The 15500-nt window shown below is 46.7% G+C and overlaps 1 protein-coding gene across 2 annotated transcripts in view; it reads right to left on the minus strand.

Annotated features, from left to right (window-relative positions):
* The window catches only part of LOC122946444 (hemicentin-2-like), a 112270-nt gene that overhangs the window by 43767 nt on the left and 53003 nt on the right, over positions 1 to 15500 (minus strand). For both annotated transcript variants that reach the window (XM_044306083.1, XM_044306084.1), the window contains exons 23-41: positions 14474 to 14601; positions 12120 to 12392; positions 11956 to 12039; positions 11678 to 11869; positions 11462 to 11592; positions 10855 to 11002; positions 10458 to 10584; positions 6786 to 6940; positions 6272 to 6550; positions 5521 to 5802; positions 5280 to 5388; positions 4767 to 4936; positions 3612 to 3766; positions 3302 to 3398; positions 2261 to 2356; positions 2003 to 2179; positions 1745 to 1896; positions 1174 to 1297; positions 731 to 906 (exon numbers count right to left, since the gene is read on the minus strand). In XM_044306083.1, the coding sequence (XP_044162018.1) occupies positions 731 to 906; positions 1174 to 1297; positions 1745 to 1896; positions 2003 to 2179; positions 2261 to 2356; positions 3302 to 3398; positions 3612 to 3766; positions 4767 to 4936; positions 5280 to 5388; positions 5521 to 5802; positions 6272 to 6550; positions 6786 to 6940; positions 10458 to 10584; positions 10855 to 11002; positions 11462 to 11592; positions 11678 to 11869; positions 11956 to 12039; positions 12120 to 12392; positions 14474 to 14601 (3055 nt within the window). The remainder of the gene's footprint in view (positions 1 to 730; positions 907 to 1173; positions 1298 to 1744; positions 1897 to 2002; positions 2180 to 2260; positions 2357 to 3301; positions 3399 to 3611; positions 3767 to 4766; positions 4937 to 5279; positions 5389 to 5520; positions 5803 to 6271; positions 6551 to 6785; positions 6941 to 10457; positions 10585 to 10854; positions 11003 to 11461; positions 11593 to 11677; positions 11870 to 11955; positions 12040 to 12119; positions 12393 to 14473; positions 14602 to 15500) is intronic.

The raw sequence follows: 15500 nt of genomic DNA on the forward strand, positions 1-15500 counted from the left end.
ATACTGTCTGCTGAGCTGTGTATCTAATCCTACCCTGTGTGATACTGTCTGCTGAGCTGTGTATCTAACCTATCCTGTGCGATACTGTCTGCTGAGCTGTGTATCTAATCCTATCCTGTGTAATACTGTCTGCTGAGCTGTGTATCTAATCCTATCCTGTGCGATACTGTCTGCTGAGCTGTGTATCTAATCCTATCCTGTGTGATACTGTCTGCTGAGCTGTGTATCTAATCCTATCCTGTGATACTGTCTGCAGATCCTTTGTACCTGATCCTACCATATGTGATACAGTCTGCTGAGCTGTGCACCCAAGTCTATCATGTGTGATACTGTCTGCTGAGCTGTGTATCTAATCCTATCCTGTGTGATACTGCCTGCTGAGCTGTGTGTCTAATCCTATCCTGTGTGATACTGCCTGCTGAGCTGTGTGTCTAATCCTATCCTGTGTGATACTGCCTGCTGAGCTGTGTATCTAATCCTATCCTGTGTGATACCGTCTGCTGAGCTGTGTATCTAATCCTATCCTGTGTGATACTGTCTGCAGAGCTGTGTATCTAATCCTATCCTGTGTGATACTGCCTGCTGAGCTGTGTATCTAATCCTATCCTGTGTGATACTGTCTGCAGATCCTTTGTACCTGATCCTACCATATGTGATACAGTCTGCTGAGATGTGCACCCAAGTCTATCATGTGTGATACAGTAGCACAGCACTACACTCTTATCCTCACCTGCAGGTAACGCCCGTTCCCGGTCACTCTGATCCCTGCCCTTTTAGGGAGTGGGCGTCCATCCTTCAGCCAGGTGATGGTTGGGGGTGGGATGGCGCTGCTCTCACATTCCAGACTGATGAGCTGGTTAACGGTGACTGAAATATTAAACTCTTCTCCTAGGATGCTTGGGGGCACTGCAAAAAGGAAATGAATAAATGTCAATGACAGAGGCAGAAATGACTGTCCGGGTTATATATGGGACTTACGTCCCCAGGAGTCCTGTGATAAAGTAATATACCTATGATATGAATATAAGAATATATACAGTGGCAGCTGGCACCCAAAATATATTAAGTACCAGCTAATTTGTATGCCTCTGTACGTGGTAGTATACATTATGTTTCATTATCATCTGATTTTAACTGATATGGAGTCAGTAATATGTGATGCTACATGCTTACCGAACACCTGCAGATCTGTGGTCTGGCTGTCCTCGCCTGCAGAATTCACAGCTACACAGGTGTATATCCCAGAGTCTGACACGTGAACTGCAGATATGGACAGAATTCTTCCCTGCTCCAAAATCTAATGATAGAGGAAGAAAAGATCAATGCCACAAATATGACAGAAGCAAAGCAGCACTTACTTATACACCTCAGATTATAATAACTACTGGCTCAGATACACAGTGCTTGCAGACTATTGCTCTTTTATCAGTCATTTTCCTACTCATCTAAGGCCGGTATCAAACACAGCTTTTTAAGGCAGGTTTTTCAGACTCTGGATCCAGCAGGAAGGAAAAGTATAAGCCTTTCTTTTACATTTCTCATTCCATTCCAAGCCACTTCTGGCTTTGGCTTTAAAAAAAAAAAAAAAAAAAACATCAAAAACTGCCCCAAGAAGTTTTATACCAAACTAATTTACACTTGTAGTGAACAGTTCCACCACTAGGTGGTGATATTGAGGACAAATTGATGCCCTCCGTGTAGAAGTGACACCCAGCAACCCCCATGGAGTGGTATCAATACTGACCCGAAGTCCAGCACTTGCTGTGGAGACAGGAACTTTATCCTTCAACCACATTAGAGACGGTTCTGGAAAACCTGTGGCATTACATTCCAGCCAGACCTGCTCGTTCACCAGGAAGGTGGCCAGCTCCGTCATGGATACAATCCGGGCTGGCACTAAAGGAAAGAAATAAAGAGTAAATGGCGAGATGCACTGTCCTCCAAATGAAAGACACAGACCCCAAGTAAAGCCACTGCAGACAGTTTGACCTTAGACACTTACCATGAACCTCTAGCGTGTAGAGCAATTCACTGCTGCCGGCAGAGTTAGATGCCACGCAGACATATTCTCCTGCCTCAGAGTTACTCACTCTCTCAATCTGTAGGGTCCTGCCCTCATTTAGCAGGGTGATACCAGGCATAGCAGACAGCAGCTGCCCCCTTCTGTACCAGGACACAACTGTCAAGACAGACACGTCAGTTCTCAGTCCCTACTGACATTTACTTTATATACTAATTAATATCATTTTCTATGGCTTACCGGGCGACGGACTTCCTGACACCAGACACTCCAAGGAAGCCGGGAAGTTCTCCACCGCTGTATGGTTCACTTCAGTAGGCTCAATATTAGGAGGCACTGGAGTAATAATGTACACATATACCGGAAAATGAGAACTGCTACTGTATCCGAGCCCATCATGTGTGATACTGTCTGCTGATCCGTATATCTGAGCCCATTATGTGTGATACTGTCTGCTGATCCGTATATCTGAGCCCATTATGTGTGATACTGTCTGCTGAGCTGTGTATCTAACCCTGTCCTGTGTGATACTGTCTGCTGAGCTGTGTATCTAATCCTATCCTGTGTGATACTGTCTGCTGAGCTGTGTATCTAATCCTATCCTGTGTGATACTGTCTGCTGAGCTGTGTATCCAATCCTATGTGATACTGTCTGCTGTGCTGTGTATCTAATCCTATCCTGTGTGATACTGTCTGCTGAGCTGTGTATCTAATCCTATCCTGTGTGATACTGTCTGCTGAGCTGTGTATCTAATGCTATCCTGTGTAATACTGTCTGCTGATCTGTGTATCTAATCCTATCATGTGAGATACAGTCTGCTGAGCTGTGTATCTAATCCTATCCTGTGTGATACAGTCTGCTGAGCTGTGTATCTAATCCTATCCTGTGTGATACTGCCTGCTGAGCTGTGTATCTAATCCTCTCCTGTGTGATACTGTCTGCTGAGCTGTGTATCTAATTCTGTCATATGTGATACAGTCTGCTGAGCTGTGTATCTAATCCTATCCTGTGTGATACAGTCTGCTGAGCTGTGTATCTAATCCTCTCCTGTGTGATACTGTCTGCTGAGCTGTGTATCTAATCCTATCCTGAGTGATACTGTCTGCTGAGCTGTGTATCTAATCCTATCCTGTGTGATACTGCCTGCTGAGCGGTGTATCTAATCCTATCCTGTGTGATACCGTCTGCTGAGCTGTGTATCTAATCCTATCCTGTGTGATACAGTCTGCTGAGCTGTGTATCTAATCCTATCATATGTGATACAGTAGTCCGTCACTCACCCAGGACGTTCAGCAGCACATCCCGTCTTCCCTCTCCGGCCTCGTTTGCAGCCACACACGTATAGACACCTTCATCATCAATGGACAGCGCCTGGATCTGTCAGAGAACAGCTTATGTTACAGTTCACACACAGAGGATGTGATTAATCTGATTTCCAAGGCTGAAGAGTCACAGTAATGGATCCTGGAACTGTTCGCTCTGAATATGAATTTTTATGACAATTCGACCTTTAAACTGCAAATATTTTAAAACAAAACCCGCACAGCAGATGGGGAGCCTGTATCCAGAGGGCACACACAGGGGACTTACCTGCAGCTTGGATCCCTGTGCGTCTACCTGCAGTCCGTCCTTCCACCAGGTCACTGCTGGGGGTGGGGTACCTGACACATCGCACTCCAGGGTCACAGGCTCCCGCAGTTTTGCAGATACGCTGCTGCCGCCAGTAATAGTGACCAATGGGAGCTCTGGAATAAAAGAATGAGCAGATGTTCACTGTATATGGTCACCTACAGAATAGATGAACTGGAGACCTCTGACCTTGGATTACATTGTACGAAACCTCCTGCCGATTAAGGCTACTTCCACACTTGCGGCAGAGTGTTCCGGCAAGCAGTTCCGTTGCCGGAACTGCCTGCCGGATACAGCAATCTGCATGCAAACGGACAGCATTTGTAGACGGATCCGGATCCCTCTTACAAATGCATTGCAAGAACTGATTAACCTCTCCGGATGTCATCAGGAGAAACGGATCCGTTATATATTCTTTCTGCGCATGTGCAGACTGGAAGGGAGGATCCGGCATTGCTGTATTTTTAATGCTGGATCCGGCACTAATACATTCCAATGTAAATGAATGCTGGTTCTGGCATTCCGGCAACTGATCCGGAATTTTGGACGGAGATAATAACGCAGCATGCTGCAGTATTTCCTCCGTCCAAAACGCCGTTAAGTGACTGAACTGAAGATATCCTGATGCATCCTGAGCGGATTACTCTCCATTCAGAATGCTTGGGGATAAAACTGATCAGTTCTTTTCCGGTATTGAGCCCCTAGGACGGAACTCAGTTCCGTAAAAGAAAACCGCTAGTGTGAAAGTGCCCTAACACAAAGAAAACATAACAGAAGTTACAGTGTGACTGTATACAGGGGGTCCTGCTGCAAAGTGACAACTATTTATAGAGGAAGTCCTGTCAATGGATAACATACGTGGCGTCCATGAAATCAGACCACTTTTACTTCCCATACAGAAGGGGCTGTGGCATCTACAGTCCACGTGATTTGGGGCAAGTTCAAGTTGGGCGGTCAAATTGCGTTTTTTGCAGCACTCTGCACAAAATCCCATTATGGCGCCGCAATAATAAAAACCATGATATGTGAAGAAATGTTGAGATTCCAGGCTGCAGTATGTTCGCGGGGTGCATATGCTCCCCCAGCAGAGTCCCAGTGAGAATGAGGACGTCTTACCGTGTACTAGCACATCCACGGCCGCCTCTGCCACCCCAGCTTCACCCTCTGCTTTGCACAAGTATCTCCCGCCATGTCCTGGTTGAATCAGACGGATCGCCAAGGTGCTGCCGCCATCTAATACCTCCAGTCCATCCTGATCTGCGACCGGGTAGCCATTCCTCAACCACCTGCGGCAGGACAAAGATGGCTTCGGTTACTGGCAGAATCAGAGAGAAGTCTATGAACCAACGTTTAAGGGTGACCGTACACGGTGCAGATGCAGATTACCGCTAATTAGGGGGCTGCACCTGTACCTTAATCTGAAACCATGGCAAGTACAGGCACAGAATTAGCAGCAATCTCCTTACCTTAGCCGGGCCGCACCATGCAGGGGCATATTATCTGAAACTACTGATAACAGGGAGCAATAGCTTTGACTGCAGAGAATACTGAGAGACTGCAGCTTTAGTGGCATGAAATACTGAGGTTACATTTGGCACTGACGTAGGTTACACTGAGACCTGCACTCACCACACTCTAGGAGTTGGGTGTCCGGTCACAAGACAGGAGAGATCCAGGGCGTCATTTACTGTCACAGTGACTTGTCCTGAACCGTCACCGATCTGCACATTTGGGGGAACTGACAAGACATAAGAAACTTAAGTAGAAAGTAGTTTACAGCAACATAGAAAAGTTCCAGGAATGTCAATGCAGGTGTATGCTCTGTGCAGATGTGACACCTTCCCCCCACAGTCTGAGCCCCATGTCTTACTGAGAACATCCACAGAGTATCGTAGGGTGGTCTCTCCAGCCAGGCTGATGGCTATGCAAGTGTAGTCCCCCTGAGCACTTTCTGTTACTGCCGAAAAATGCAGTGTCCGGCCTCCATCTTTAATCTGCACTTCATCTCTCTCAGACACCATAAGTCCATCTTTCAGCCAGGACAGGATGGGAGGAGGGTGACCAGTGGCCGAGCACTCCAAGTCCAAAGGGCGTCCCAAAGTGGCCTTAATGGTCAGTGGTTTCTCCCCTGCTCCTTCGATATGAGGGGCAACTTAACGGGAAGGAAAAGAAGGACATTTAAGCAGTTTAATTAACCTAATAAATGATTGAAGAATGAAAAGTTTTGCAGCTTTCTCACAGACTATATGTTTCAGTTCTTTACAATTTTCAAGATCTCTGCTTGCTGTCAGTGAAAGGGAGCGTTAGCCAGGCCTAATACTACTCAAGCTGAGAATTTTATTTGCACTGATACGCTGTAACAAGCGAGACAATTGTGCTGATGCAGTTAGCTCACAGACGACACAATTGTAGCTACAGCAAAGTATTAGGTCAGGAGAGGTTTTCAGTCTGTAAATGTAAACAATAACTATTCCATCCACTGTCAGCAAGCAGAGGTCTTAAAAAGGGTTAAAAATTAAAACACATGGCATATCAGAAAGTTTGCTAACATTATCAGAAAGTGGATGCAGTTGCTTTGACTGTGGAGAATCCTTTCCATAGGCTCTGGAGAATGCACATACCATAAACCTCCAGCAGATAAGATTTTTCGACGGTGCCCGCAGGGTTATTGGCTCTGCAGGTGTACGACCCGGCATCAGAGATCTGGACCCGGCTCAGCTGCAGGCTTCTTCCACCATCCCTGTAAGTGGATTTGGGGCTGGACACAATAGGGCGCTTGTCCTTGAACCAGGTGATGCTTGGAGGTGGAGATCCCTTTGCTTCACACTTCAGCTCTACAGAGCCGTGGAGCAGAGAGGCCACTGACGTTGTCTCATTGGATGACCAGACTGTGGGGGGAGCTATGGAGGGAACAAGAGACAGATTTTAGTAATATAGCCCCATTTTTGTTCTGTGATTTTTATCATATATATTTATGACATTTCTATGAATAAGTCTGATAATTGGGCACTTATCAGGTCTGACTGATGCTGAATTCTGCAGCATTTTATCTCTGTGGGAAGACTGCAGCATGCAATTCGCTGTGTGTCCAGCAGGTGGCAGACTAACACTGAGGAGTTTTTGGTGGAAACTTACTGAGGATCTTCAGGCTAAAGCCCTTGACTTGTTGCCCTGCGTGATTAAATGCCAGGCACTGGTATCTGCCCTGGTGCTGCAGCTTCGTGCTGTTCACTCTGAGCACCTGTCCACCTTCAAGGAGCTGAATCTGAGAGTCTCCAGGTGCCAGCGGCCTGCAGCAAAAAGATCAGATGGAGATTAACATGCAATAAATCCAAAGTACAAAAGAAATAAATCACATCACGTATGCAAAGACTGGTTGTACCATCTAAGCAATCCTGTGTGATACAGTCTGCTAAATCACTGCATCTAATCCAATCATGTGTGACACTGTCTGCTGAGCTGTGTATCTAATCCTATCCTGTGTGATACTGTCTGCTGAGCTGTGTATCTAATCCTATCCTGTGTGACACTGCCTGCTGAGCTGTGTATCTAATCCTATCCTGTGTGATACTGTCTGCTGAGCTGTGTATCTAATCCTATCCTGTGTGATACAGTCTGCTGAGCTGTGTATCTAATCCTATCCTGTGTGATACTGTCTGCTGAGCTGTGTATCTAATCCTATCCTGTGTGACACTGCCTGCTGAGCTGTGTATCTAATCCTATCCTGTGTGATACTGTCTGCTGAGCTGTGTATCTAATCCTATCCTGTGTGATACTGTCTGCTGAGCTGTGTATCTAATCCTATCCTGTGTGATACTGTCTGCTGAGCTGTGTATCTAATCCTATCCTGTGTGATACTGTCTGCTGAGCTGTGTATCTAATCCTATCCTGTGTGATACTGTCTGCTGAGCTGTGTATCTAATCCTATCCTGTGTGATACTGTCTGCTGAGCTGTGTATCTAATCCTATTATGTGTGATACTGTCTGCTGAGCTGTGTATCTAATCCTATCCTGTGTGACACTGCCTGCTGAGCTGTGTATCTAATCCTCTCCTGTGTGATACTGTCTGCTGAGCTGTGTATCTAATCCTATTATGTGTGATACTGTCTACTGAGCTGTGTATCTAATCCTCTCCTGTGTGATACTGCCTGCTGAGCTGTGTATCTAATCCTCTCCTGTGTGATACTGTCTGCTGAGCTGTGTATCTAATCCTATCCTGTGTGATACAGTCTGCTGAGCTGTGTATCTAATCCCATCCTGTGTGATACTGTCTGCTAAATCACTGCATCTAATCCAATCATGTGTGATACGGTCTGCTGAGCTGTGTATCTAATCCTCTCCTGTGTTATACTGTCTGCTGAGCTGTGTATCTAATCCTATCCTGTGTGATACTGTCTGCTGAGCTGTGTATCTAATCCTATCATGTGTGATACTGTCTGCTGAGTCACTGTATCTAATGCTATCCTGTGTGATACTGTCTGCTGAGCTGTGTATCTAATCCTGTCCTGTGTGATTCTGTCTGCTGAGCTGTGTATCTAATCCTATCCTGTGTGATACTGTCTGCTGAGCTGTGTATCTAATCCTATCCTGTGTGATACTGTCTGCTGAGCTGTGTATCTAATCCTCTCCTGTGTGATACTGTCTGCTGAGCTGTGTATCTAATCCTATCCTGTGTGATACTGTCTGCTGGGCTGTGTATCTAATCCCATCCTGTGTGATACTGTCTGCTGAGCTGTGTATATAATCCTATCCTGTGTGATACTGTCTGCTGAGCTGTGTATCTAATCCTGTCCTGTGTGATACAGTCTGCTGAGCTGTGTATCTAATCCTATCATGTGTGATACTGTCTGCTGAGCTGTGTATCTAACCCTATCCTGTGTGATACTGTCTGCTGAGCTGTGTATCTAATCCTATCATGTGTGATAATGCCTGCTGAGCTGTGTATCTAATCCTATGCTGTGTGATACTGTCTGCTAAGGAGTGTATCTAATCCTATCCTGTGTGATACTGTCTGCTGAGCTGTGTATCTAATCCTATGCTGTGTCATACTGTCTGCTGAGGAGTGTATCTAATCCTATGCTGTTTGATACTGTCTGCTGAGGAGTGTATCTAATCCTATCCTGTGTGATACTGTCTGCTGAGGAGTGTATCTAATCCTATCCTGTGTGATACTGTCTGCTGAGGAGTGTATCTAATCCTATCCTGTGTGATACTGTCTGCTGAGCTGTGTATCTAATCCTATCCTGTGTGATACTGTCTGCTGAGCTGTGTATCTAATCCTGTCCTGTGTGATACTGTCTACTGAGCTGTGTATCTAATCCTATCCTGTGTGATACTGTCTGCTGAGCCGTGTATCTAATCCTATCCTGTGTGATACTGTCTGCTGAGCTGTGTATCTAATCCTATCATGTGTGATACTGTCTGCTGAGGAGTGTATCTGTATCTATTGAGGGTCATATACACACATTTTACCCCAATTTTTGGCGTTAAAATGTCGCACAACCCTGTTTTTGTGACTTTGCGACAATATTTTTCACACAGGTGTGCCATGTGTTGAGGATGTAAAAGTTGCCGAAAACTACTCCAGCCAGGGGCTGGTCTAGATTTTCTGCCAGGCGCATGGACTGCTGAATGTTTTGGTGAGGTATGTGCCAGTCTCCGCAGTCAGACATGATGCATTACGGTGTGGCCTCCATGTTTTGGGTACCACCCTGGTCACATGCTCAGCTCCTTTATGTTTCAGGTGTTCTGTATCTAACACCCAGGAATCTGGAACGTTCATAGCTCAAGCCTATGAAGATTTATCTTGGTGGCAGATGCTTCCCTGCACCGCACGGCCGACCACTCCTCTTTCTATACAGGGGCCCTTAGTGACACGTGTCTGCCAGGAGGGCCCCTAGGGCCGCTCTGTTTTGACTCCATGATGCCGTTTCTAGGGAGGGTCAGATCCCAGCGAGCGGCAGCTGCCTGACCCCACAGGTGCAGAGTCCCTACGTCATTCCAGGAACACTCCCATCGTCCACTCCTGCTCGGACCTTTGTGAGCGCGTCCTATTACATAGAGGCAAAGCATCCTGAGAATTCACTGCTGCTCCAACAGACGCCTCAAAAAACACATTCATAGCCAGTGTTGTACATAGAGAGCCCCAGAGCAGAAGTGTATGCGGGGCCCCTACTAGTCCATAAGGGATTGAATGGCCCTCACTGAGCACCTACATAGGTAGAAATGGACGCCTTTTAGAAACGCACTCAAAATAAAATAACTAGTCTTTTGATGGCAAATTTTGACATGTGAAACTTCTTTGCTCCAAGTTTTTTGCTCTCTGTAGAAATAACAGGAAATTGCAAATGATTTCAGACTCATTTTTGGGAGAAGAAAAAGTAGATTTACTGCAGTAAGGACCGTCAGTCGCAGGCAAAGAAAGAGCTCAGCGATGGATGGTGAGATCATGGCTTCCTCCTGCATTAGTCAGAAGCACATGTGCAGAGCGCGCTGGTCATATGTCAGGCCGGCACACACAGCATATAACACGGATCCGACCCGTCTCTATCACCTCGTTAATGACACCTTGATGAGTGAGAACAGGTTCCCAGGAAAGAGATTGAGCGAGATGATGAACGGCACCAGATGTAGAGCATGTGTGCGAGGGTTACCCCGTCCTGAATCCGAGAGGAGATTCGCCTCATGGCAGCAATCTTCCCATGAATGGATCAGTAACCGTAATTTGCCCCCTGTGAATACAAGCCTGCATTTTTGCCGAACGGCCACCAGATGGCACTATAGAAAGGGGTTGTCGCTGCCACTTACTGCTCGTCCTTGGTCCATTCCATATGGGGCACTGGCAGCCCTGACGTCCTACAGTGAAGTTCAACCTCTGCTCCTTCCTTTGCAGTCAGCTCCCGGAGAGATCCGGCTCCATAAATCGTAGGAGGAACTGCAAATTATAAGAGCGCATGAAACGACAGACACTGGACTATTAGCCATTCTTCATCAGTTTTTAGCGATATATGGAAGACTCGCCTTCATATTGAGTCTGAATAGAGGTTTAGATATGAAGATGTTACAATCCCTCTACGCTACACCGCCACCTGCAGCCCGGGAGGTGCTATTACAGCTTCATACAAAAAAAATATGACCACTGAAGGCAGCATCTTCCTCGTAAAGTGAGATCACACATCATTGTCTAAACCTTTCAAATACTCACCGAACACCATAACATTGTAGGTGCGCTGAGCCTCTCCTGCACGGTTTACGGCCCGGCAAGTGTATGACCCTGAATCTTCCTTACGTATCCGGTGAAATCGGAGAGACTGGCCTGTTGATTGGAGGCTGATCCCTGGAGCCTCAGTGAGCTGTAAAAATAGCAGAATATATCAACCTTGCAATTAGAAAATATCTGCCGCGCTTTTCCTCAGTCCCAGGTCCGGACGCAGCACCTGGGAGCGGTGGGAAGCATGGGAACAAGGAGAGGTCTGGTGTGTGGTCTTTATTCATTTCAGGATTTTCTGAAGTGGGTCATATGTATTTTGATGCAAATGCTGTATGTTGGGGGTGTTCCCTATATAAATTATACCACCTTTGGAATCTCCCCTGGTGTCCCGTATGAAAATGTACATGTATGTCTATATCTGAAGTGTACACAAGAGGCATCCATGCATTCTCCAACATCTATGAATGTAGTTCTGCAGTATGACCACCGGGTGGCGACATTCCCACTGTCCTCCAGTTACAATGGTATATGAGGAGGTAGGCATGCTGTACAGTATGATCAGAAGACATTGCCCATGACGTGTTGCCATTAGGTCACTTACAATCTTGTCGTCTTTTTTCCAGGTTACAGTAGGAAAGGGAACCCCATTCACTTCACACCCCAATATCAAGGTCTGGCTGGCCATCAGTGAGATGTTTTGGGCTTGTCCGTTCTCCAGGATCCTGGGTGGGGCTGAAGAGTAAATGATATGATTATTATCACATTCCAGAGCAGGGATGATACAGATCCAGCTGCCATTAGAGAAATGCTCCCTCACCGTACACCACCAGTTTAGTCTTCCTCCTCGCCGAGCCGGCTTCATTCGTGGCCAGGCATATGTAGTCGCCGCTGTTATTAGGGACGGGCGACTCGATCAGCAGAGAACCGTTGGCCAGTTGAGTGACCCCTGGCAGGTTTCTGCTGAGGACTACTCCATTTTTTAACCAGCGGATCATTGGAGTTGGAGTCCCTGGAAGGTGGAGGACAAAACCAGATGAATAATGATAATGAACGTGTATGATGATGATGATGATGAGTCGTATCCAGTTTTCTCACCTTGTACAGGACAGTCCACAATTACTGGTGCATGTGTGGTATGCTCCAACAAGATGTCGGAGTTCTCCTTGAAGTTTGGTGGCTCTATAGAAAAGACATTGTCACATTACTGCAGGCTCCATATTGTATGGTCTCCATATTGCAGGTTATCAGGTTACCCTTACCTAGAACCTCCAGACGGAATTCCAGGGAATCTTCTCCAGCGCTGCTGAAGGCCACACAGCGGTACAGACCAGAGTCCAGAATCTGTACCTCGAGAACACTAATGGTGCCGTCCGGACCCGGCAAGGAGTCCTGGTCTCCTACCCTTAAAGCTACACCATCCTTATACCAACTGAGCCTGGGCATGGGGTCTCCATGTGCCACACAGGGGAGAGCCAGCAAGCGTCCCAGAAGAGTCTTCAGCAGCTTCGGTCCAGGGTGGACACGTGGGGGAACTACAAGCGAAACAGCGACGGTTAGCGTATAGTACACAAGGCCTCCCGCGTGTCAGTGTGCTGACATGTCATAGCTTTGTACTGTACAGTGCAGTGTGCACAGAGCCTGAGGGCCTCTGCAAAGAAACATATACCATGCTACATACTCTCCATTATCCTCTACAATATGACCCTGTGGGCCACGCATGTCACTGTACAATTATACCAGAGCAAAGGCTCAGATTCAATGTGCACAGAAAACACATCCCCTATCCACAGGGTCTGATTGATGGAGGTCTGACTGCCGGGACCCCCAGTGACCATGTGGGCAGAGGTCCCCCATGTGAGTGGAGCTGCAGTGAGTACGTGTGACCACCACTCCATTCAGCTGGCGCTCGGCTGTCCGTCTGAATGGTGCGGTGGTCACATATACACACTACCTCTCCATTAGGATCGGACCTCAGTTCTCATGATCATTGGAGGACAGCAGCCTGGACTCCAGACTGACACATTACCTGCACTGATACATTGTAACAAAATATCAGGAAAGGGGAGAGGTTTATCCTGTTTACCTCAAAGAGGATGAACTAAACACAACTGTAACAAACAGAAGTATTAGGTCAGGGCATGTTTCCATCCACTGACAGCAAGCAGACATTTTGTAAACAGTCTATTAAAGTCTATGGGAAGCTGCAGAACACTTGATTGCAAACTGGTTATGCTTTATCGACGTGACACTGGTCCAGCCATTTAATTGTCACTTTGTATGACTTTAAGGAATGTAGATGGATGTGAGGGGGGAGGGTAAGAGCGGGAAGACGAGGGCGCTGCGGGCAGAAGTCTGTACACCGCCTCCAGGGCACCTACCTGCACTGTCTGGGCTCCTATACACCGAGGCAGTGAAGGAGACCCCTTCCCATACACTTTCATTCTGAGGAGAGAGATCGACCCTTCCCCAATTAACCCTATTAATACCGGACTGCACAGAAGCTCGGTGCGGGAGTCCTGCATACACATCTGCTTATAGGCTTCTATCCTCTAATGTCTGTTTCTGGAAAAGCTGGGTGACAACCAATATGGAAGCCGATACAGCTCCTAGAGTGGTTATCATCCAGATACAGTTTGTAACAACCCGACGGAAGAGAACATCTCGATGACGGACATTGTTTGTTTTTTTCTATTTAAAGGGACTTTCTGCCGTTTTCTGATACTTCACGCTTCCTATTGTTTTCATACAATGCCGCTTCTTCTTGAACACTGACATAATCCTCAAATATTGATAGGAGGGACAATCGCTGCTGAGATAATTCTGACAGGTGAGGAGTTATCGTTGCCTCAGTCAGTTCCTCTCTTTGTATACGGCTCGGTCTGGAGTGTGTTCGGGCGTGCGTCAGACCTTCCGTCTTGCGGTCCACTCTCGGGACCGTCTACAATAATACTAGATATCAGTGAAGGGGAGATTTAACCCTTGCATACACACTGCCAATGGTCGGCCATGACGGGTGGCTGTGTGCCCAGTCTCCAGGCCTCGGGGGTGTATGGGTTAACCGTCTGGTGACAGCATCGGTAGGAAGCGAAGTCCATGCCTGAAACTTGTGAGGAGGAAGAGAGGGTGGAGGGGGTCGAGGCCAGATGTTTAATAGCTCTGCTATTCTTCTTGGCACTTTCATCCTTTGTAAAAACATCCTACTCCCCGAGCGGTAATGTGATAATTGCACGGTCGGATCTTAGATCTTCAGCTCAAGGCTTCTGTATGACCCTTAAGGAAGAATAGCTGCTTCCTATGGGGTCCTGCCAACCTCCACACACTCAGTAGGGCTGCAATGTTTCGGAATATTAAAGGGGCTCAGAAGCTTTTTGCATCTACTCTGCTTTTATTTTGCATTGTCATGTTTTTTTTTCTCCAAGCATGTAGCCTGCAGTGTAAAGAATGGAGTTGTCAGACCATATCACGACAGCCTTGTGCCCTGACTCCACTGATCTTATACAGGCTGCCATAAACAGTACCTGTATTCTGCTGGAGGGGTTTGCTGGGAACTGGTAGGGGAGCGTTGCGGTAATACCATGGTTTTAAGGAATTGCTATACAATTGCATTTTGTACCTTGCACTTCTAGGCTGTAGGTGAGCGATGTGTTTCCTGCGAGGTTGGACGCTAGGCAGGTGTAATATCCGCCGTCCATCACCCGCAGCTCTGACACCTTGAGAGACCAGGAAGGCAGCAAGTGATGTCTGTAATGAGAGAGAGCAAAAATGTACCAAAACATCCACTGCTGCCCCTCAGAGCTTGCAATCTACACACTTTACCATAGCCCTATGCAAACACGGAGGTCAATTTTATAGGAAGATAATTAAAGCAATTATAACACATGAGGAAATTGCACTGCAAGCATTTGTCCCATCTGCCACATACTATCCTGCCATATATATTAAAAGATACAAGATGGGGGACAGTTTTCATTCCCCCTACTCGGTTTTTGTGTTAAATACTCACAAAACCTGGTTTTGCAACACTTTAAACACAACTGCACTTAAGGCTTCATGTGACATGTTTTACTTGCGGATGGATCACGGACCCATTCAAGTTGAAAGGGTCCGGATCCATCTGCGGCAGCTGTACAGATAGGGACCACAAATTGCAACGGCCGAGTGCATGAGGCCTAAATCTACACACAACTGGTATGTTTATGCCGCTCTCGGTAGTTTTCAATACACGGTGTGGACGGGGACATCAGCCTCGGAACGTTCATCCTCATTTACACCAGAAACTACACCAGCTACCAGTCTGGAGCACAGACTGCCGGAGGAGGCAGGTCATTTATGACGAGGCCTGCGCCTGGTCATACGTTAAATGCCTCCTCCACGAGGCAGGCTCCATCAGGACTGCCGTATGCACATGCTGGTCTCTATAAATCAGGGCCTGTAATTAAAGGGATTCTCCACTTTGGAATGATTCTGGTTTTTGACATTTCAATAAAGAAAGCTAAAACATTGCAGTATACATCTTATTAGTTGTAATATTTTCTATTTGGATGCAGCCTGGAGTGTAAAGCATGGAGGTTCTGATTGTGTTCCTTAGGAATTCTTTATATGTCAGTGAATCATGGACATGCGCTGTCCATGGTCTCCAC

This window comes from Bufo gargarizans, chromosome 9 (assembly GCF_014858855.1).
Source record: "Bufo gargarizans isolate SCDJY-AF-19 chromosome 9, ASM1485885v1, whole genome shotgun sequence".
In the NCBI taxonomy this organism is placed as follows: Eukaryota; Metazoa; Chordata; class Amphibia; order Anura; family Bufonidae; genus Bufo; species Bufo gargarizans.